Source organism: Aquarana catesbeiana, linkage group LG04, assembly GCF_042186555.1.
Source record: "Aquarana catesbeiana isolate 2022-GZ linkage group LG04, ASM4218655v1, whole genome shotgun sequence".
NCBI lineage: Eukaryota > Metazoa > Chordata > Amphibia > Anura > Ranidae > Aquarana > Aquarana catesbeiana.
In genome coordinates, this window is record NC_133327.1 from 564,052,493 (window position 1) to 564,076,436 (window position 23,944).

General features: G+C 41.1%; 1 protein-coding gene across 1 annotated transcript in view; it reads left to right on the plus strand.

Annotated features, from left to right (window-relative positions):
* The window catches only part of SMYD3 (SET and MYND domain containing 3), a 980,023-nt gene that overhangs the window by 786,790 nt on the left and 169,289 nt on the right, over positions 1 to 23,944 (plus strand). The window contains exon 10 of the mRNA XM_073628021.1: positions 21,040 to 21,127. Within this exon, the coding sequence (XP_073484122.1) occupies positions 21,040 to 21,127 (88 nt within the window). The remainder of the gene's footprint in view (positions 1 to 21,039; positions 21,128 to 23,944) is intronic.

The following is a 23,944-nucleotide window of genomic DNA, read 5'->3' on the forward strand; positions in this document are numbered from 1 at the left end:
ACAACCAATTTATTTGAACAAGCTAAAGTTAGAAGCTGATTAGTTACTATGCGCAGCTGCACCGGATTCTGTGTGTTTTATAAAATCTCCCCCATAGTTGTGGTTTCCAAATTCTGCTAAAATAAGAACAAGATCTGATTAAAATTTTCAGGCATTCAGAAGAGGTCAACCTATCAATGAAGGTGTTCTTTACACATTTTGGGGTACCCACCTTTAATATGTAACTTTAGTTTTGGAAATTAACTGATTATGACAGGTTAAATTTAGGGAATCATGTAGGACCATCTCATTTCTCCTTTTACCTGCTTGCCGACCAGCCGCCGTCATTATACTGTATACATTATACAATGTCCGCCGGCCACCTGCGATCTCTCATCAGAGAGCCAGAATGGGGATCTGTCAATGTAAACAGACAGATCCCTGTTCTGACAGGGGAGTAGAGAGATATCTGCTGTTTCTAGTGATTAGGAACAGTGATCCCTCTCCTCCTCTAGTCAGTACACTGCCCCCACAGTTAGAAACATCTCCCTGGGGGGAACATTTAACCCCTTGATCGTCCCCTAGTGTTAACCCCTTCTCTGCCAGGGGCATTTATACAGTAATCAGTGGCTATTTTTAGCTCTAATTGCTGTATAAATGTCACTGGTTCCAAAAAAGTGTCAAAAGTGTCCGATCTGTCTGCCGTAATGTTGCAGTCCTGCTAAAAATCGCAGATCGCCGCCATTACTAGTAAAAAATAAATAATAAAAATGTCATAAATGTATTCCCTATTTTTTAGATGCTATAACTTTTGCATAAACCAATCAATATACACTTATTGCGATTTTTTTTTTTTTTACCAAAAATATGTAGAAGAATACATATTGGCCTAAACTGATTAAGATTTTTTTTTTTAAATTGGGGATATTTATTATAGCAAATAGTAAAAAATATTGTTTTTCTTTCTAAATTGTCGCTCTTTTTTTGTTTATAACGCAAAAAATAAAAACCGCAGAGGTGATCAAATAGCACCAAAAGAAAGCACTATTTGTGGAAAAAAAGTACATACATTTTGTTTGGGTACAACGTCGCATGACAGCGCAATTGTCAGTTAAAGCGACGCAGTGCGTATTGCAAAAAATGGCCTGGTCATTAAGGGGGCAAATAAAATTATGTGGCTCTCAAAATGGTGACAAAAATTGTTTGTGACAAAAAATATAAAAGGGGAAAAAAGATAAGCCAGAAGCAACAATATTATATAAATTACAATGACAATATATGTTGTGTATGAACACAATAAACTCAAGGTGAAGAATGTTCCAAAAGTGAAGGAATCAAAAACATAAAAAAAAGTTCTTGAATAAACAAGATAATGCAGCTCAAAGGTGAATCTTGTGTCGGGAAAAGTCTCTCTCACTCCTCCCGGTAAAGTCAAACTAAATCTTGTGTATAAACAAAGGATAAGGTGGCACGCTTACCAGACTTGGTGGACTAGTACGCCATACAGCATAGGAGCATCTACAGTTATAAAAAAACAATGTGCAGTAGTTTCAGGTGACGCTCCTGAAACTACTGCACATTGTTTTTTATAACTATATGTTACCAGCCTTGTATGAAACTTTTTTGGATTTATGACTTGATGTTTTACAATAAACCCACTATACAGTGTTACACTGTGTGTGTTTTTATGTTTTTATACCCATCTTTATGGATCACCAAGTTCACCTTTGATGTGGATCACTGCACCTTATGGAGCTCATTTTCTGACGGTGGATCCCCTCTGTCGATATTGGAAGTGGCCCATTCGCAGATCGTCAACTTCACATGCTGAATCCTGTTGAGGATATTCCTCATGAATGCTGGTTTTTTTTTTGTATAATCTTTACTTTCATTTTCAAATTTAAGACAGATTAACATTACAATAAGATAACATTTAAGGGGGAGGTATAGGGAGAGGGAGAGGGAAGGAGGTAGAGGGGGAGAGGGGATCATAAGGGAAGGAGTACATTTAACATGGTCCTAGTCCTGACCCATACATTTAGTCCATATGAGCAGGCCTCCCCTCCAAACTGGAAGGGGGTAAGGTGTACATAAGCTGTAAATCTAGAGTCCTTGTATATATGGCTCCCTCCTTCTTAACATTACAAACATCTTCCAGTGTTTTGGAGTATCTGGGTCAGACCAAAACCTATTGACTCCCCCCCGAATAACACAAAAAAAAAGGGAAAAATGGATACTGGGTATCCTGGGGTTGTAACACATCAATATACGTATAACAAATAAGAAAGAGGGAAGAAAAAGAAGTAGAGGGATAGGAAAGCTAGAGGGGTAGGAAGAAGCATGTGTAATGAGTCTCACCGGATTTGCTGATGTCTACACTTAAGTACATCCTGTGGTTGTTGACGGAAGGTTCGCCTGGACAAGTCTCCCAAAGGATGGATCTGCCAAAGCAAGGAGTGCAACATCTAGACTAGATGAGGCCATTGTTGTGTCATGCACGTGAGCTCTCCACGCTGCCCATGTAAGCTCAAAGCGTATACGAGTGTCTCTACAAGTGGCTGACCGACTCTCTGCCTCCATGATCTCCCCCACCTTTCCCAACCAGTCCTGTTCGCTTGGAATAAGCGAGCTCTTCCAGTGTTTTGGTATTAGGCGTTTTGCTGCATTGAGGAGGTGGGGGAGAGCACTTTGTTTATAGCGAGATAGGGGCATGGGGGGAATGTGTAGCAGAAAATGTTTTGGTAGTGTCGGGATTTCCATTCCCATGCTGTCTGCTATATGTTTGCCTACCATGGCCCAAAAAGGTGTTAACACAGGGCACTCTCACCAAATGTGGAGGAATGTGCCTTTCATACCACACCCCCTCCAGCATCTATCAGAAGCAGTGGGGTAAATTCTAGCCAGGGTTGTGGGCACCCTGTACCATCTTGATGAATGCCTGTTTGACTCCTATGCTGTATAGTATACAAGTCCACCAAGTCTGGTAAGCATGCCACCTTATCCTTTGTTTATACACAAGATTCAGTTTGACTTCACTGGGAGGAGTGTGAGAGACTTTTCCCTACACAAGATTCACCTTTGAGCTACATTATCTTGTTTATTCAAGAACTTTTTTTTATGTTTTTGATTCATTCACTTTTGAAACATTCACCTTGAGTTTATTTTGTTCATAAACAACATATATTGTTATATTCATTTATATGATATTGTTGCTTCTGGTTTATCTTTTTTCACGTTTATATTTTTTGGCACTAACAATTTTTGTCACCATTTTGGGTGTCACACTATTTTATTTGTACTTACCCTTTATGTCTAGTAGAGATGTTGGCAGCTTACTAGATTTATGCACAATTTTTCTATTCTTCTACCATTAAGGGGGCAAATACGTCCGGTCCTTCCAGTGGTTAAAGGTACAAGACAACATGATATGTGCAATAACATAATAAATCCTAGTCCAAAGCTATGCTTTTAAATTTGGCATATCATTCATTGCAAAATGTACACTCTTCAACCACCTGATGATGCATTGATGACCAGCATGTTGCAAGTGTCCATGAAATTAAGGTTCTGCCATCTAATATCTTATCAGCTATTTAGATATCTTTTAATTTTGACAGATTTGCTGCACTGGAAAATAAAATATGCTAGAAGCATGACTTATCAGCAGATCTCTAGATAACATAATCCACTTTAATTAATACATTAGGAAATCATTGCTGAAAACTGGCTACGATGCTAACCTGTGCCAGCAGGAAAATGTGTGAGGCATATGCACCTAACCTGTGATACAAAAGAGCACCTTGCTCAGATGTCCCCACTTTATACAACAACTATGTAGATCTTGCATCTCAAAGCAGCATTGTGCTGATCTACATCTTCAGTTTATGTCCATAAAGATAATCTTTCTGTTAAAGGCGAAGTCACAATAGCATATTTGCTTTTTTATTCATAACCAAACCCAAGAACACATACCTCTGGCTTTACGTTCCATACTGTTATAACAACCTGCTTCAGATTTTCATATGTAATTTATTATTAAAGGAATAATAAAAAAAATGAAAATTTGTTCTGTCAAGTGCAGTGCACCACCAAATGATGGCTGTTTTTCGTAAAGTATTAATATTCTAAGAAAATGTATTTACTATAGCCAGTCAAATATTCATACTGTACATGATTTACATTGGTTAATTGGAAATCAATGTACCTTGTTGGGTATTGGAAATTTTCCTTGACATCCAGTCATATAGTAGAAAGCTACTACTAGCTTTCTTGGGCATTATGCATGCATTCTTACCTGGAGAAGGATCCATTAGTCCCAAAGGAGTCTAGTTATACCTGCTTTATGTTTAGCGGTAAGCTGACTATTTCTGAGGCAGCCTCAAATCGACCAAGTCCACTTCTCTCAAAGCTCTCTTAGGGTATGAATACACTACATGTGGTGGGACTGCATTGGGCGTCTATTCAGCGGCACGCCCACCACATGGGCAAGCCAAAATGCCTTGTCACCTATGTGCCCAGTTCACACCACTACAGTGCACTGAAAAAGTACTGCTTGCAGTACTTTTTTTCAGTGCAGAACATTGCAAGGCAATCCACTTCCTCGCACCACGTGGCCAGCAATTTAACTTTGAGATGTCTGTGCCACATTTCAATAGTTATTTTTTTTTTTAAAAGAAGGAAACTGTGCCAGCTCAAACTGTGACTGCTCTGATCTTGGCTCCAACACACCGCACACCAGCCGCTACATTGTTCCTCCTGACCTCCTCCACCTGCATTGCCGCTGTGGACGAGTGCCTCTTACAGTGGAGAAAATAGATTGCACCTGCCTACACTCCACTTTTACATTGTGTCGCATTGAATGCGCCAAATGTAAAAGTGGAGCTAATTAAGACCAACTCTCTTTTGGCGTACAGAGAAAAACTAGCTCAAACAGATTTTGTGAATGTGTCTCTCGTACATTCTAATGCCCCGTACACACGGTTGGACTTTGTTCGGACATTCCGACAACAAAATCCTAGGATTTTTTCCGACGGATGTTGGCTCAAACTTGTTTTGCCTACACACGGTCGCACAAAGTTGTCGGAATTTCCGATCGCCAAGAACGCGGTGACGTACACCACGTACGACGAGACTAGAAAAGGCCGGTTCAGAACCAAGCGCGGCACCCTTTGGGCTCCTTTTGCTAATCTCGTGTTAGTAAAAGTTTGGTGAGAGACGATTCGCGCTTTTTCAGACTCGTGGCTTTCAGATCGTTTTCTGACGTTCAGTTTGTGCTTGTGGGTTTGTATCTGCTCTTCAGTGCGTGCAGTCAGTTCGTATCGGAGTTTTCTGTGTGATCTTGCCTGCTCGTTGCTGTTTTTCAGGTCGCTCTTCACAGGCCTTGCTGTTCTTCAGTGCGTTCTGTTACTTCGTTCTGAGCAGCCAACCGTTTTCTAGCCATGTTTCGTATGCGTACTCCTCGTAGAGTTCGTGCTGTGCGGGGGCTTGGTGTTGGGGTCCTGACCTTGACACAAGTCCAGTCCATGAACAGGGTGGGGAGGAGTTCATGGACCAAGAATTGGTTGCTTCAGCGTGACCAGTTCTGTCATATGCCTTTGTTCCGTGAGATCCGTGAGAATAATCCTGATGATTTCAGGAACTTTCTCAGGATGACGGACCCTGTGTTTCACCGTTTGTTGGCTTCGCTGACCCCCTATATCAGCAGGCAGGATACCTGCATGAGGCAAGCCATCACTCTGGAGCAGAGGTTGGTCGCTACCCTGCGGTATTTGGCCACAGGGAGAAGTCTGCAGGACTTGAAGTTCTCGACAGGCATCTCCCCCCAGGCTCTGCGGATCATTATCCCAGAGACCTGTTCTGCCATCATCCAGGTCCTGCAGAAGGAGTATATGAAGGTAAGATTTTTATCCTTTTATATCCCATTTTATTGTATTTAATGTTTGATAATATATTGTATTTCTTCCCTCATTCCCTAATTACCATGATTGTAATATGCTGTGAATGTCCCCTTTGTTCTCATGCATGCTGGATTTTTAGGTAATTATTATTTTATGTCCTTCATACATATTTGCCCTTCAATAACCTCCCCAGCATGGTGTCTCCTGGCCTATATTCACCTCATGTAGTCACTTAACAATGTATTTTATCAGCTCCATAGTAGTGCTTTACCCCAAACACCCCCTAAAATGTTTGGAAATGTTATTTTTGATTTAAATTCAGGCAAAGTGCCAGAGGCTTTTTTTTGTGGTGTCCCCAAATTTTTTTTAACCCTCCCCCCCCAACTGCTAAGTCAGCTGATCCCAATTCTCTATCTATCCTCAATCATCTATCTGCTGACTTTGCCAAACCCATACACACTATACCCACCTCTTTACTGGTCAGATTTAGGGATGAATTCCATAAGCATGTAGTGCAAGGGCCTGCCTGTATACTTTCCAATGGTACTGTTTAAAGTTTTTGTATCCTATTATTATCTTGATAGGTAATAGCAGAATGTTTAAATGTCCTCAAATGTGTACAGTGTGTATTTATATCTTTGTATTATGACACTTCTTACCTGTCCAGTGGTCTGCCAATAGTGTAACTAAGGAGGGGCTGTTCCAAGTAATACCCTGTATTTAGGCATTCATCTCTCAATGAAGTGAAGAGGGTTACCTGTCCAAGAGTTCCCCCCCCCTATAATGTTAGAAATGGCCCATGAGAGGGGGGGAGGGGGAATATGATAGGTGTACCTTATACTTTGGCCTTGTTAAATTCCCCTTAGTAAATGCTATCTGGAGGTTGCCCCAATAATGTTTGTGTCTAATCTGCTTGCCATGTTTCTGTGAAAAAATAGTAAGGTTTATTTTTTTTTCCTCAACAGTTTCCTTCAACGCCACAGGAATGGCAGACTGTGGCCTCCCACTTTGCCCAGCGGTGGGACTTTCCTAACTGCGGAGGGGCAATTGATGGGAAACACGTCCACATCGTCCCACCACCCAACTCGGGGTCGTACTATTATAATTACAAGGGGTTTAATAGTATAGTGATGTTGGCGGTGGTGTCGGCTAATTACGAGTTCTTGTATGTGGACGTGGGGAAGAATGGCCGGATGTCCGATGGTGGAGTGATCACCCAGACGGAGTTCTACAGGCGTCTCCAGAATGGCAGCTTGGACTTGCCACCTCCAGAGGACAATGTTGAAGGTCTCCCATTTGTGTTTGTTGCTGATGAAGCATTTGCGCTGGGGGACCACCTGATGCAGCCATTCCCAATGAGGACCCTTACCCCGGAACAGAGGGTTTTTAATTACCGGCTGGCCAGAGCCCGAAGAGTGGTGGAGAACACATTTGGAATCCTGGCCAGCCGGTTCCGATTATTTCAGACACCCATCCATATGGCGGAGTATAAACTGAACCATATAATACTTGCCTGCTGTGTTCTCCATAATTTTTTAAGAAAACATTCAGCCAACTATGCTGGCTCAGTTGGGCCTGAGGCCGGAATCCCTAATCCATCAACACTGACGGCGCTTGAAAGTGGCCGTCCTGGCTTGCCCTCCCTGAATGCCCGTGATGTCCAGTTACGCTACCTGGAGTTCTTTGCGGGTAGGGGGGCTATCAATATGCCAGACAATCTGTGACACCTTTTTCAAATAAAAAACAACCAAAAGAAATTCTTGGTGGACATTTACTGCTTGTGTTTGTTTTAGCTGACCCTGACAGAAATGTGTTGAGTGCAGAAAATGTCGTGATTGGGTAACCTTAGAAAAAACAGTGTTGGCTGGTACTTACTAAATGCAAAAACACATTTCACTACAAGTGCACTTGCAACTGCACTGAACCTGCACTTGTAGTGCAAAGAGGATTTGCCCTTAGGAAATAACCCCCATTTTTGCATAAAACAGCAATTACATCACCCCAAAAGTGTTGTAGTGTTGAGACAATAATCCACACATTCTTGAGTAAGGCACTTTTATACGTGCACAATCACATGTGCATTTCCCAAAGGTTTTTAAAACAAACCAACATGTTTGTTGTATAACAATGTTTGCAGTAGCATTATGAAAAATCAAAATATCCATTTCAGATAAAACAGGCCTGTGTAAAACCAACAAGAAAGCCAAAAAACTTGAACTTACAAAGTTCACATTAGGTAAAACCTGAAGGCTATATCAGACATCAGTATTTAGGAACTGGGTTTGATATAGCGTTCAGATGGGGGGAAATCACCCCTGGAAAAGCCAAATTTGGAAGATGCACACCAATTTACGAATGTCAACATGTGCTATCTGCCATCAGGGGGGATCAAGGGACGTGTTTGGGGGGAGCAAGCCCTTCCTCAACGCTACTTTAGAATTGAGGAAGGGGTTGCACCCCCAAAACGCGTCCATTGATATCCTGTGATGGCAGATAGCACATGTTGGCACACTTTGTGCATCCTCCAAATTTGGCTTTTCTAAACATTTAAAAAATTTTGGTACGATAAAACAGGTGATTTTGTGGGGTTTAAATTCGCCCCAAAGCATCAATGATGTTGTTATTATTTTTTTTAATAACATCAGTGATTTGTTGCTGGATGTTTTGCAATTGGAGATTACACCCCATGATCTCCCCGATCAGGATCTGGGCACTTTCAGATGTAAAGCGTTCTGGATCACGATCACCTAAAAAGAGATAAAGAACAAAAAAAAGGTCTCAAAAATCTGCCACCATCCATCTCTTTTACCTGAGCCTGTGGTCGCAGACACTCACCTGTTGTGGTGCCAATCTCCACCACATCTTCTTCTTCCTCCTGCTCAGCTTCTTGGGTTGGTGTTTCCCCTTCTTCCAGAGGTGGGGGGTCTCTGGTCTCCTGGGATGAGGGGTGTCCTCCGAGTCTTTTCTCCCCTATGTAAAACAAAAATGGTATACTTAGCACACAGATATTTGATGGCAGAACTAGAAATAGGAAACATTGCTCGGAAGTGGGGTACAATTGTCTATTTTAGCAGAGTTCCAAGATGTATATTTTTTATTGCCCTTTGTCAAGCTGCAATACTTTACCTGTTTGGTACAAGCTTCACAGATGTAACCCCCCCTATAGTATACACTGGAGCACCTGTGTGGCCCCCCTAATAAAAATGGTGTTCTTGTGTCCCACACTAGTGCTCCAGTGTCCAGATGTGAAAACAGCTGCTCAGTGTCCTCTCCTTACACACAATCTAGTTTGCATTTCATTCTAGTAACAAACCCATCTCCACAAACAAATATTTGGCATCCAAGTAGGCCCCCAAAAATGTGTGAAAATGCATATGGCCTAAACAATGGTGTTCTAGAGGCCGAAAGAAAAATGTTTGATACGAACGAATAATGTGCCCATGAACATTAAAGTTGACCTTTTGAAACGTTACAACTAATAAAAGCATATGGAGCAGAACGAACGTAATAAAGACAGAAAGAATAGGAACACAGCACAACTACTTACTTTTTTGCAGCACTCTCCGGATCTTTCGGTTCTGCTCTGGCTCTCTCAACTTCAGGTCCGACCACTGCTTCCTGAGCTGATCTTTAGACCTTCGTACCCCGAAATTCCGCTCTAGACTCCTGACCACTTTCGCCATGATCTTGGCCTTTCGGATGTTCGGGTTGGGGTAAGGCCCATATTTTCCGTCATAGTCGGACTTCCTCATGATGTCGACCATCTCCAACATCTCCCCAAACGACATATTTGTGGCCTTAAAACGTCTCCTTCTGGATCGGGACGTGCCTGGATCCGCCCTTTCCTCCTCCTCCTCCTCGTTGCTACAATTAGCCCGCACCTGCTATATGTCCGCCATCATGCTCTTCCCCCACTGCGCCGAACGAAAAGGGGCGGGGAATACACTAGAAAGAACGTCAGGGGCGGGCGGAGTTACACGCATGCGCAGTGTATATAAAGCGTAACACGCGTGCGTATTACGTTTGATCTGTGAGCGGAGGAAGGAGCATTGGACGCGGCGATCGTAAGAACGAAAGTAAGAGACAAACTTGGGCCTATACTGCTTCTAGATTGAGGCCTATATTGTAACAAGATTAGGAGAGTTTTGTGTGACATTAGGCTTTGTCTTGTGTTGTGTCTTGCAGTGAACATGGATATGGTCCTGAAAGATAAGGACTTCATTTCAGTCTTCATAGAGATGCTAAGTGAGCTGCCCTGTCTGTGGGAGATTAAACACCCCCATTACAAGAACCAAGCAAAGAGGAAGGCAGCACTGGAGCAATTGTGTGAAATTGTGAAGCAGGTGATCCCCACGGCAGACATCACTTTTTTACAGATTTTCATTGGTGGCCTGAAGAGCACATATCTGAGGGAGCGTAATAAAGTCCTGGATTCACAGAGATCCGGAGCAGCAGGTGACATCTATGTCCCCAGGATGTTGTACTACGACAGGCTGCACTTTCTGGCAGGCCAGAATGAACCCAGGCCATCCCTCTCCAGTCTTCCTTCCACGCTTCCTTCCCCCCCGGCTGAGGCTTCGGACGCCCAACCTGGGCCTTCTAGGCCGCATGTGGAGGAGCCCAGATTGAGCCAGGTATAGCATTCCTCTAAATATTTCTGCTTGTACAATCAATGATGATAACTAGATGTTAGTTGGGAGTACTAATTAAGGATTGTGATTGATGATGCAAAACATTACAACTATGTCCCTTTTTCATACACAGGGAAGTCTCAGCCAGGAGGTGGCTGGGCCGAGCCGGCTGGCTGATCTGCAGGTCCCTCCATCCCCCCTGGAAACAGAAAGTGGCAGTAGGAGGAGTGCCCTAGAGGAGGCGGCTATCAGATTCTTTTGTAGGGCTACAGAGGTCCTGGGAGCACCACACACCAGGCAGGAGAACATTGCTGCATTCATAGCATATAAAATGCAGAGGATGGAGGAGGGCCAAAAAGCCATGTGTGAGGCCCTCATATCTGAGGCTCTGGAGAAAGGTGTAAGGGGCCAAATTACACCTCACACACAGCTTTGGGATGGTCCTCCTCCTCCTCCTGCAGGTCCTACTCCTCCTCTAGGTCCTACTCCTCCTCCTGCCACATCTCCAACTGCACAGCCACAGCCCGGAAGGAAGTGTGAAAGGAAGACCAGAGAGTGATTGCCCTGGATCCAGTCTGGTCCGCCAAAAGATGCAGCCTCTTGTGGTACCACAGCCTGGGGACACAGATGTCATCTGCTGCTATCCGAGTCTCTGTGAATCCCGGACCAGACTGCCCTCCCTTACATATGGACTCCTCAGGCCACCAATTTTGATGTTTAAGAATTGATGTCTGCCGTGGGGGTCCCAGGCTTCACTAATTTCTGCTGTTGATCCAGTGTTGCCTTCCTCTTTGTTTGGTTCTGATCCCTTAATAAAGGATTTTTGTTTTGAATTATACTCTCCTATGTGTTTTACTTCAAAAATGACAGTTGGTTTGTGAGGATTCAGGTACATTTCAAATATACAATGTGAAATGAACAAGAGTCACCAACAACAAACAATCTCCTTGAGATTAAATAATAAAAGATATCAATGGTGTTGGGGTAACTTGACACACAAAACACACACAAAAATATTCTGGAGTAAAAATAAAAATAACATTGAACAAAGATCAGCCTTGGAAAAAATCCAAACATTAAAGAAAAAAAAAGGCTTAAAATCAAAAAAAAAAAACATAAAAAATATAAATCTGTCAGATGTGACAACTAATAACAATATATTCAGGGAATCCCACTAAAAAAACACAAATCAAACTTTGTGAGAAGTGTGTGTGAATATGAGCAGCAAAACTACTTAATTCTTGTCACATTATAAAGAAGAAGAGAGTGCGCTGTATTAAACCATTTTTTACATTGCAGCGTGACGAAAGTGCTGTATCCATTGCAAACGCTAAGTTTACCAGAACGAGCTGTCCCGTGTCGGAATTTCTTCTGAGCATGCGTGGCACTTTGTGCGTCGGAACAGGCCACACACGGTCGGAATTGACGCCATCGGATTTTGTTGTCGGAAAATTTTATCTCCTGCTGTCCAACTTTGTGTGTCGGAAAATCCGATGGAAAATGTCCGATGGCGCCCACACACGGTCGGAATTTCCGACAACACGCTCCGATCGGACATTGTCCATCGGAAAATCCGACCGTGTGTACGGGGCATAAAAGTGGCACATGTGCCAAATTCAAATACAAGTTCTAGACAGGTGTATGAATTTGGTGCATTTTTCACTAGTTTTAAAATGGATGAGAGACATTTTTGCAAAATCTGCCTGCACCAGCCTTTATGACTCCCGGGGAATGTGCCTAAGCTGATAACACACAAACATACAATTTTAATTTATCATGTCTTTATTGAACACACCCATTAAACATTCACAGTGCTGGAGGAAAAAGTAAGTGAACCCGTTTGGTTAAAAGCTGGTAGAACCTCTTTTGGCAGCAATATCTGACAGACATGCACAATGTTCAGGCAGAATTTTCGACCATTCCTCTTAACAAAACTGCTTCAGCTAGGACACATTTGTAGGATGTTTGGTGTGAATGGCTCCCTTGAGGTCATTCCACATCATCTCTATGGGGTTAAGGTCTGGGCTCTGACTGGGCCACTCCAAAATGTGCATTTTCTTTTTCAGAAGCCAGTCTGTGGTGGATTTAACTTGGCGCTTAGGATAATTGTCTTGTAGGATATTTTGAATATATTTAATGGACCACTCATATGCCACATCTATATATAAGTCAACCCCAAAATTTTAAAATATAGTTTATCGGACTTTACTGACACAAAAAGAAACTAACAATATATGTAATAAAATGTATTGATTTCTAGATGTTGTATGGTGTGCTCCCTTTTTGTGCCAGCAAAGTCCAGTAAAATATATTTAAAATTTTGGCTGCAGGATATTTTGGTAAATTTGGGAATTTTCGATGATGGCAAGTGGTCCTGGTCTTGCGGCAGCAATGCAAGCCAGAATCATGATATTTTAATGTTGGTAAGCTGTGCACCTTTTGTGCCATACATAGTGCTGAGTATTCTTTCTCAACCATTCGACTTTTTTTTCATCAGTTCACAAATCATTTTCCCAATAGGGTTGAAGTTTTTTGGCAAACTTCAGATGTGCAGCAATTGTTTTTTAAGAGTAAGGGCTTCTTCTGTGGTGTTCTGCCATGGACACCCTGCCTGTTCAAACACTTACGTATGGTCGACTCATGAACAAGGATGTGGGTACCTACTGCTAGGAAGAGTAGCCACAGTACTAAACTGTCTCTATTTGTAGACAATTTGTCTAACTGTCAACTGATGGATGCTTAAACACTTTGAGATTGCTTTGTATCCCTTTTCAGCCTTATGCAGATCCACTTCTCTTGAACTTATGTCTTCGGAGAACTCTTTTTTGTGATGCATGGTTCACATCAGATGATGTTTCTTATAAACAGCAGTCTTAAAATGTTTGAGTGTGTTTTATCAATCAATGTAGCGCTAAACCACACCTCCAAAACAAATTTCATTATTTGGACTCCAGGTGTGCAAACTACTGACTTTAGTTAGCTTTCGTTGTAGTAATTAGTCTATAGATTCACTTACTTTTTCCTCCAGCCCTATGAATGTTTAACGGGTGTGTTCAATAAAGACACAAGAAATTCGAATTGTTTGTCTGTTCTCAGCTTAACCTCCCTGGCGGTTTTCCCGAGTGTGGCTCGGGGTTAAAAATCAGGACCATTAGCGGTAACCCCGAGCCACACTCGGGATTACATCGCAGGATCCTGGTGCCTCCTTACTTACCTTGTCCCCGGGATCCTGCGATGTCCCCCGCAGTGTCCGTAGGCTCTGTCCTCATCCGAAGCCTCTCCTTGCCAGGCTCCGTTCCCTGCGAGTGTCGCGACGCACGGGGGCGGAGCCTGGCGGCAAATTCAAAAAAATGTCAAAATCATAACACATACAGTACTGTAATCTTACAGATTACAATACTGTATGAAATGATTTCACATCCCTTTTGTCCCCAGTGCTTTGTCCTATGCCCTGCATGCAGTTTTATGTGATATATACTGTTCTTTCTGCCTGCAAACTGGAGATTGTCCATAGCAACCAAAAAGTGTCCCTTTACGTCAAAAGTGGCTTTAGACCAGCTAGAAAACAGCGATAGTAAATTAGAACACTTGCAGAATTGAGCGATAGTGAATCGTGGGGAAATTTATTTTATTACTATTTATTTTTATTTTTTTTTTATTATTTATTTTTATTTATTATATTATAATTTATGTTTTTGTGTTTCAAACTTCATCATACTCGGGGTATCTACTAGACTCTTGTTTGGACAGATTTAAGTGTGTTATTGTTAACAATTACAGACCTACAATATAAGACGCCAAATTTCCATGCAAAATAATTGTACCGCTTTCAGCACCTAAAATCCAAAATAATCATACCGCCAGGGAGGTTAAGCACATTGGGGTTGATTTACCAAAGGCAAAGAGACTGTGCACTTTGGAAAGTGCAGTTGCACTCTGCAAGTGCAGTTGCTCCAGAGCTTAGTAAATGAGGTAACGCTTCACTTTGCAAAGAATACCCAATCACTTGCCAGGAAAATAAAAAAATCAGCATTTTTGCTTGCACATGATTGGATGATGGATGTCAGCAAAGCTTCTGCTCCTTTACTAGGCTCTGGAGCAACTGCTCTTGCAAAGTGCATAGTCTCTTTGCCTTTAGTAAATCAATCCTATTGTGTTTGACAATTGTTGTGCCTTAGATGAGGATCAAATCACATTTTATAGCAAATTACTGCATAAAACTAGTTAATACCAAGAGGGGAGGTGAAGGGTTTAGGCAGGGAAAAGGCGGTACAGCACCTCCTTACCACCTGTCTAATGCTCTCTGAATAGCTATCTGAATGTGGATCATACTTCAGGGACCAAAGCAAGTGTGAATGAGCCCTTATTAAGTACAAGCAAAGAATCTAGGTGGTCAAAACCATGTTTACTGCAAAGTCATGCCTAGCCACCAATAATATCTCCCTTTTTTGTTTCACTAGCTCTCACCCCTAATCTAAGCTATTGTAAGGAATATCATATATCATAAAAACTGACAAGGGGTTCTGAGGGGAGATTATGGGATTATGAGTAGAATAACAAGGACAGATAAAGTACACAATAATATTTTGTGAAGACAAGTTACTGTCACCATAGAAACAAGGAAAAGCCATAAAAAAGGGAAAATATAATATATTTTTCAAATTATAAAAAAAAATATGTGTATAAAAGAGCAAATGTAAAAAGTGGTTATAATGCTTTTAGATTTCAAATTACACATTTTCTTCATAAACACATACTGTATATTATAATAATATATTCATGACCAATTTGTTTCTACTGTATGAGAGGTCTACTAAAGATAAAAGGAGCACAATGACACTTAGATACTCTACACTGAAAAGCTTGAATCTTAAAAGATACGGTATTTCAGTAAATATATGTTAAGTATTAAAGCTGAACAAACAGACTTAAAAAAACACCAACAAATGCATTTGTGTGTACATTAAAAAAAGAACTAAATGTATATTGAAACAAATCCAGCCTTTGAGTATGACTTGAAACTCGCCCCTTGTAAACCCCTGCAATTAGGCTCTGCTGCATGCACATGTGCTAACAAGGAACTTGCTTGTAAGGGGGGGGTAGAGCAGGGTGGTGGTCACCTCCTCCAAGTTTCCCTCCTCATTGGGTGCAAGGGTCACATTAGAGGCCTACCCCAGGATGGGTTCTTCTGGGCTACGCTAGGCACCTTAACAGGATCACTTGCCGTGCACATGGGGCACCTTTACTTCTGTGCTATTTTCATCAATGCCCTGGGACAAGGCTGAGGCTGCCGTGGGGGGAATACTCAAACCTTAAGGTTTTAAGGGCCTTTAAGGGCCTTTACTATTAGGGATTAATGTACACTTGCACCATAACTGTTCTCCAGTTAACTCTTGGGTCTCTGTGACAATGTACACATTCTCAGTAACTTGCATTTAAGGGGGACACACTGAGCCCTGTCCACACCCATTTCTCCAGCGTATCACCACTACCTCACTCCCAGTAACAGTATGGGGTCCTGCCGTGCACTTAGTGCGGACTCTATGCGTGCACTTAACTTCACTTAACCTCTTCCATACCTGTTTTTAGGCTGGTGACCTCTGCGGTGTGACTCTGACCCCATTGCTATGGGAGACAGACCACTCATGGAGAGAGTGTTGACAACAGCTCCTTCCTGCAAGAGGCTGTCCCACCTATCTCAGGCACATACTTAAATACAGGCTGCTTGGTGAACTTTGGTTACCCTAGGTAACCACTTGAACTCCACATTGTGTTCATGCTTACGGAGCTGTCTTCTTACGCTAATGCGATTAATGACCAAACTATAGACAATATGTGCCGGTTACTTACATTACACCCTTTGAGTAACTTTAGACCAGGCGGGAACAAGGTTTCAATGCTTTACTTAGAAAAGTGTAGAATGAACATCTCAAAGTTCAACAAGAACAGGGTTTGTGCTGCCATGGCATACCTGCAAAGGTAAAGTCTGTGCATAGATAGGAGTCCATCAGTGGCATTTCCAAGTAGCTGGTATCTTCGAGGACGAGCCCCAGGAACAGAAGACCTGGTACAGCTTTCCAATCTTCCCCTTCACGGGGTTTTCTCACGGGCTCTCGGCCCACTCTCTCTACTTCCCTCTCTCTGGGGCCTTTTACGGGCTCTGGACCTCTCTATTCAGTGAAATCCACACATCTTTCCTTCTGAAGGTGTATCACCATAAAACGTGCTAAAGTGTCTTCCAGTGTTGCCCACAAGCATATATGCTCACCTTCTTGCGTGTGACACAGTGGTTACACTCTGTCAAACCAAGCTTTGGAGACACTCCTGTGCTCTAATGGAAACCGCTGTGTAGATCTCCAATGCTCTCAATCAAGGTTATATATGCAAAAAGAAAAGGGACTCCATAGTGCAACATTGCATGATGTAATAAAACGTTTTATTGAGAAAAGACTAACTCCCCTTGTGGGGGTACTCACATACTGTGGGTGCGTTAGTGCACCATCCTAAACAGATTAAAAACGGCCGATCTCGTGGTATGGCGTGCGGTGCGGTGTGTCATACGAACTCTCCCTCTCTCTCTCTCTCTGCTGACAGCTCCGTCCAGGCCCCTCCCCTACGCGTGTTCGGCACCGGGATCACGTGCCTTCATCAGGGGGAAACCCGTCCACATATGTAAACGCCATTCAAACCACACATGGGAGGTATCACCGCATGCGTTAGAGCGTGAGCAACAATGCTAGCACTAGACCTCTTCTGTAACTAAAACATGTAACCTGTAAAAACTTTTAAAGCATCGCTTATGGAGATTTTTAAGTACTGAAGTTTGCTGTCATTCCATGAGTGTGCGCAATTTTAAAGTGTGATATGTTGGGTATCTATTTATCGGCATAACATCATCTTTCACATTATACAAAAAAATTGGGGTAACTTTACTGTTTTGTTATTTTTTTAAATCATGAAACTGTTTTTTTTTTTTTTTTTAAAAACACGTTTGAAAAATTGTTGCGCAAATACCGTGCGAGATAAAAAGTTGCAATGACTGCCATTTTATTCTCTAGGGTGTCTGCTAAAAAATATATATATATATATTGTTTGGGGGTTCTGAGTAATTTTCTAGCCAAAAAATTATGATTTTTACATGTAGCAGAGGAGTGCCAGAATAGGCCCGGTGTGGAAGTGGTTAAACATTAGATTTTGGGACGTGTTTTCCTATTCCGGTGTGCCTCCTATTGGTCCCTCCTAGCACCCTTCATATATGGGCGATGTTTATTGATTTGTCCCTGGGCGCTATGATGGACGATACTTTCTGTCTTTACTTTGGTCAGCTGATGTATCTGTGCTACTCATTAATCACACCTACTGTAAATGCCAAACTCATGTAAATTTTGTTGAAATACTTTATATGATATGATGAATAACTAATATCAGTCATTCTGTGCCTTCTTACTTCTAGAATGGTGTTGTTCTAACTACTTTTACACCCCATAGCAAAGAAATTAACTTCTGAAATGCGTCAGCAATTTACGTTTGACTGGTCCTGGGAGACCACCATCTTGTCAACAGATACTTTGGAACATCTCCTCATACTGATTTAGATTGTTTTTGATGTCATATCATTACACCAGCCACGATTTGCTTTAATAATGTATTGGTTGTCCAAATAAAGCTTGTATCTATGTTTTATACTGTGTTAACCTTTATATCTTTATTTTGATTATTTGGGCCTTTTTGTTTTTGTTCCTTACATATCTAGATCGACTTTGGGATGATGGCCTAACCCATTTTCTGCCTATACTTCTACTCTGTGATGTTATGTTAATAATATGTAAAAACTTTTAAGCTGAACACTGAGTAAAATCAAAATTTACCTTGGAGTCAGGCTCCCCTGCACCTCATAGGAAAATGCTAAATTTTGTCTAGGGGTCACATAAAAAGCAGTATTACTGTACTCCTTGCTTCAGCAGGCTTCCTTGCACCTACACAACTGGTCCCCAGAGGCCGCTTTTCTTTGCTGCTCTTCAATCCTACATTGTAAGTGGGAATGCTGTGGGACCAAAAGTAACATTTTGGGACATCTTTTACTTTTGTCAAGATCTGGATGCTTGATGGATACTGTATTCATGCTCTTGCTGCGAGCAATAAAAGTAAAGTATTTATTTATATTTTAATACATTCACTTAATGAACTTAGAACACAGTCAAGACAATTCATGGGACTGATGGATTTTAATTCTAAGATGGTTGTTTGGCATTTACAAAATATATACTGGCCCATGACGGCAAACGCCAAAGCCCATTCATTTTTTGGAGTTTTTATATAAGTATTAAAGGTGATATTTTAATTATATGTGCAGTGTGTTTCCATACCATTGTTTATTGCTCATATATACATTCTTTGTACGATTAGGGGTGTTGAGGTTATACTGGTAGGAGGTTTGAAATTGCTGAAAGTTTGAGGATAGTCAGTTATATTGCAAGATTCTGGTTGTTTATACAATGATTTTTAGAGTATGCAGACACTGGATGCCCTCCAGGAACAAACCGTTTTTTTCTAGTTTCGTAGCATAATGCAGGAGTGATTGATCAATGTTGATTCAAATTTAGCTTGTGTAGAATCTGTAAGTGTAGATTCTCCACTTTAGAAGTGCAATACATACAGTATTGACTTTCTGCATGTGATATATAGGATTTTCCACTTTATGAATGCATATATTATTGACTCTCTCTTATGATGGCACACTTTACCAAGTCTATAATGGGGTTTAGCCTGTGCTATAGTAACAATACAGCTGGGTACACAGAAACGAATACTAATCCTAAATATTTAATGATTGTAAATTATCACCACATTTTCAAATGGTATGATGTTAGCAAAGGTTATTGGAAGTAGGGGGCATAGCAGGGTGTATAAATGGTGGCTTAAGTCAAATATACACTGTAACAGTATTGTTACAATTTATTTTTGTCTATGCTTATGCTCAAATCTAAGCCTTGTTTTTGTATGCCTCATTAACTCTTCTTAAAATGGTTATAAAGCCTAGACATTTTTTTTTACCTTAATGTATTACTTACATTAAGATAAAAAAAATGTTTAGGCATCAGGATCCCCCCTCTTCTACCCCCTCCCTATACTTATCTGAACGCTCATTTGATCCAGTGCTGTGACCATCTGCAGCTCTTCTCTCCCCTCAATTCCTGGTCTCACAGGTTTTGCTGTCAATCAAAGCCAGTGATGATGGAGTGGGGGGCAGGGCCGAGTCCTGCTGTCTGCGTCTATAGATGCAGACAGCAAGGCTTGGGAGTGAGCGATTCCATTGCACAAAGTAGGTTAGTATAAACCTGTTTGTTATTAAAAAAAAAAGATACATTTACAATCAATTTAACCTTCCTCCCATTGCCCTAGTCACCCCTTCCCTTGATATCTCAGCTTTTTTTTTTTTCTTTTTGTTCATAATTTTATTTTGTCAAATTAGAAAAAAAAATACTTTGGTAAATTAACGTAATCTTGTTTTGTACCAGATGAAGTATCGTAGGAGAATGCGGAGGAATTATGAACTGCTTTAATTCTCAGACAGAAGGAAAATATATTGGTTATTGTAGTGAGAAGAGAATTCTGGCTCTGCCTAACCAGGTTTATAATTACTAAATCACACTGATTTAAGTACACCTTTTGAACCAAGCCAACTTCATATTAGCCATATAAATTTTTTGCCACAGTCTGTGGCAACAAAATCAGTTTTCAAGGTGGCAGCCCTAAGACTGTCAAAATGTGGCTGTCCTTTCTGCACCCTATGCTGGTGACTTCATCTGTAGGTATAAAGAGCACAACACTACCAACCTTTGCTACGTTAAACTTCCCTAAAAGCCAATACTAGCCTCAAGTAGCCATTCATCTTAAAGTGGAGTTCCAGGCAAAAAGACAATTCGGTCTCAAACAATTGACCACCCCAGCCCCCTCGATTTCTTTTTCTTTTTTTTTTTTTGGTACCTTTTTTGCATTTTTTCTTCTGGACCTTTGTCCTATGCCACCACAGCAAGGTAACTCACTTCAGCGGTTGTATCCAGCCCTCCACCTTCCCCACACTGCCTTCTGGGACCTGCGTGTGTCCCAGAAGATGACAGGATCATTCAGAAAGTGCCGCTTTACTTCCGGTTTCCCTTTCTTGCAATTCCGGCACCTGCACCCGAAGCCAATGGCCAGATCAGCTTGGGGTGCCGACATCGCAGGTTCCCTGGACAGGTAAGTGTTCTTTTATTAAAGGTCAGCAGCTACAGTATTTATAGTATTTGTAGCTGCTAACTTTTATTTATTTTTTCCCCAGGCTGGAACTCTGCTTTAAGCCAATGTGGGATGTGGGTTAAAGAAGCATGTTACAAACATTAATGCAAAATATTGTTGAAAATGTCATCTTGTTTTTGAATTGAAACTATATTATCTAAATCACAAAGAAGTGATACAAAGGTTAAAAAGGTTAGTTAAGCTTATTTCAAATTGTGCCAAAACTATTAAATTTTGTGTTTTTGTTGGAGCAGGATGAAGACATGCTAGCAGGGGATTCTGAGTCTTCTAAAGAGATGGAGCATTCAGTCACAGCACTGGAGCAATTATTTTCCCAGGGCAGTATCCTTTACAAATGAACTTGCAAAGACATCACATAAATTTGGTCTTATGCATCTGTGTTTCTTTTTTTATCACACTTAGCACTATTGTGTCTAAAATCAGAAAGTCAGGGTTTAGGTTACTATGTATTACAAGTAACGTGCATGGACATTCTCATATAGAGGGCTGTACTGTTTGTAAATACTGGAAGAATCAATGGGTTCTTACTAAAAGTCTTCAGCAGTGGACTGTGCTAGGGAAGAAATAGGGGTAGGTGATCACGACTTTGAAGATTCAGGTCATAAACCACTACTTCCAATGAGTAATTACAAATGCTTATTCTGTAGAGGTGCAGCCAGCAGCAAGCAAAATAAAGAGTGCATGCTATGGAGATTGCAGAAGGTTATGATTGTCAGATTCAGGTAAGTATGCATCCAGGATGGGATGGCAGCTAGGCTAGGAAGGCAGGGGGATAAGTGTACTTTGTATAAAAGTAGAGTAAACCTTTAGCCATTAAACTGGGCATAATATAAACTACCTCATATTCCCATGCACTTCCTGATATGTCCTGTTTGATTCAACATTTTTATCCTTTGCCCAATCAACATTCATTCTGTTTTTAGCCTTGCAATAGGTGCTTACCACTATTCTTCTGTTTATCAAACTAGCATCCTTTCCTCTACATCCAATTGGCAGTGAAGCTCCACCCCACCACCTCTCCCTGCACTACAGTTAGTGATGTTATTGTTTTAATGACAGTGCTTTTTACAGGCAATGTAACAACAATAGTCTAATCCAGGGATGAATACCAATGCAATGCCCCCATGATTTTTATTATTTTTGTGACAATAATTTGTTGCAGCCTTTTTTTATGATGAGGATATGGTGGTGCTTCAAAAGAGTACCAGGAACTGTAGTTCTAGAGAGTCATTAATTATGCATACAGTGGGCAGTACTTTGACAGACCATGATTCTGAGGCTCAAAACTGGATATTTATAGATATATATATATTTTTTTAATGGAGGCATGGAGTAGTGTGATGGATTGAGGACATCTATACTTTATGTTCTTGTTGCATTGCCCAGAGTTTAGCTGTAAAGATAGAAGAGTTTACAATTCATTTAAGTTTTTATTTCAGTGTTTTTCATCTGTGTACCAGAAAATGCAGGCTAAGCTGTCAACATGGTTTATGCAAACTTGGATATAAAGTGGAGTATTCAGCCTTAGGGAACATAGAACACTTGGCGTTATCCTTTTTGTCATATAACATCTGCAGCTAGAGTTAACTGACAGCAACTTAACACCTGCTGCACAATCTCCATCAACAAAAGTGTTCCCTTGTATAGCTGGCAGGGGTCTGCTAATCTGTTAGCCCAGGGGGGAGCTGTGATAATATCATTATACTTGGACAGAAATCCTACTGATAAGTATCTCTAATCTTGCAAATAATCTTTTTACGTATATCAGACAGATAACACTTAACCCTAACAGGTAGCTTTAAAGTGTAGCAGCATGTGTATAATAAGGGAGACTGTGGCTGAGAACTACAGTATTGAAATATTTCATCCACCTGTATGTCAGTGAGGGTTCTCATTTTCCAAGGTATAGCTAGTACTAGTTAGTCACATTCAACTGATAGCTTCTTCAAACCACTTCTTTCAGTTGAATTCAGTTCCAGTGAGTATCGGCAAGGTACACATCTTTGCGTGTCATCTCAGCAAATGAATAACCCAACATAAGAAGGCAAATTCTACAAGTCAAAAGTTGGGAGTTGTCTTCTTACATCTTAAAGTGGATGTAAACTCTCACATATACCCAGTGAAGTAAACAGCCTCAGATTATACATGGGATGAAACAAATCTCCCTACATAAGTTTTACATGTATATCTGCTTTTTTCATCTTTATATACTGTTTAGAAAGTGTACATCGTGTTAGGAGATTTTCTATTCCTGGTTAGCACTGCAGTGAGGCCTGTGCATACACCCAAGACAGCTGATTGGAGGAAAGGCACACACCTCCTCTCATCATAGGTAGACTTTCAGCTCTGTCCCTTGAATCATTTAGGGCTCTGCTAACCTATTTATAGCATCCTCTCCAATAAAGTTACGGGACATAGTGCTTTGAAGAGAGATAACAAAACACTGCAGATATATGTGCCCAGCTCAAATTGTATGAATCGGGTTTACATCCATTTTAAGGAAAAAGGAACAGTCCTTGTACAGAGAGAATAACTGGTTAACATGATGTGTGAAAGAGACCATCTAGCTCAAATAGGAACAACCATCCCTGAACAGGGGTGAGGGGGCTTTGACACCATCTTACTTCCAAATATAATGACCGTTTAAAATATCTACCCCAGCAATTTGACAACAGTTCACACCTTTATTCGTGTAAATTGAAGAATTGACACCTATGTAAACATCCTCACACTAAGGCAGGCCATACATTATACAATTTTCTTCCCTTAAACCAGAGTGCAACACTGCGACCTAATATAACTGATGGCTCCTCATGTTCACCCCATGCCTGTTTATGGACAAAATGCTTCTGTGGGACAACTGATGGACAGATTTGGCAGTGGTAGGCTTCTGTTTTTTACAGTCCTGAGCATTTAGAGCAATAGTAAATAGCAAGCTGGTTTTACCTAATTAAAGGTGACGTTTTATACATCATTAAGCACACTTGTATTGTATAGCCTGCAGTGTATTCTAATATAAACAAATACATAAGCATTGGCAATGGGAAAGAGAATGTTGCTAAACAATGTGTACATTCCATTTACCTTTTCAGGTGTGTCACTAAAGTCAAGTTTAAAAAACAATCCCTAGCCTAGGAC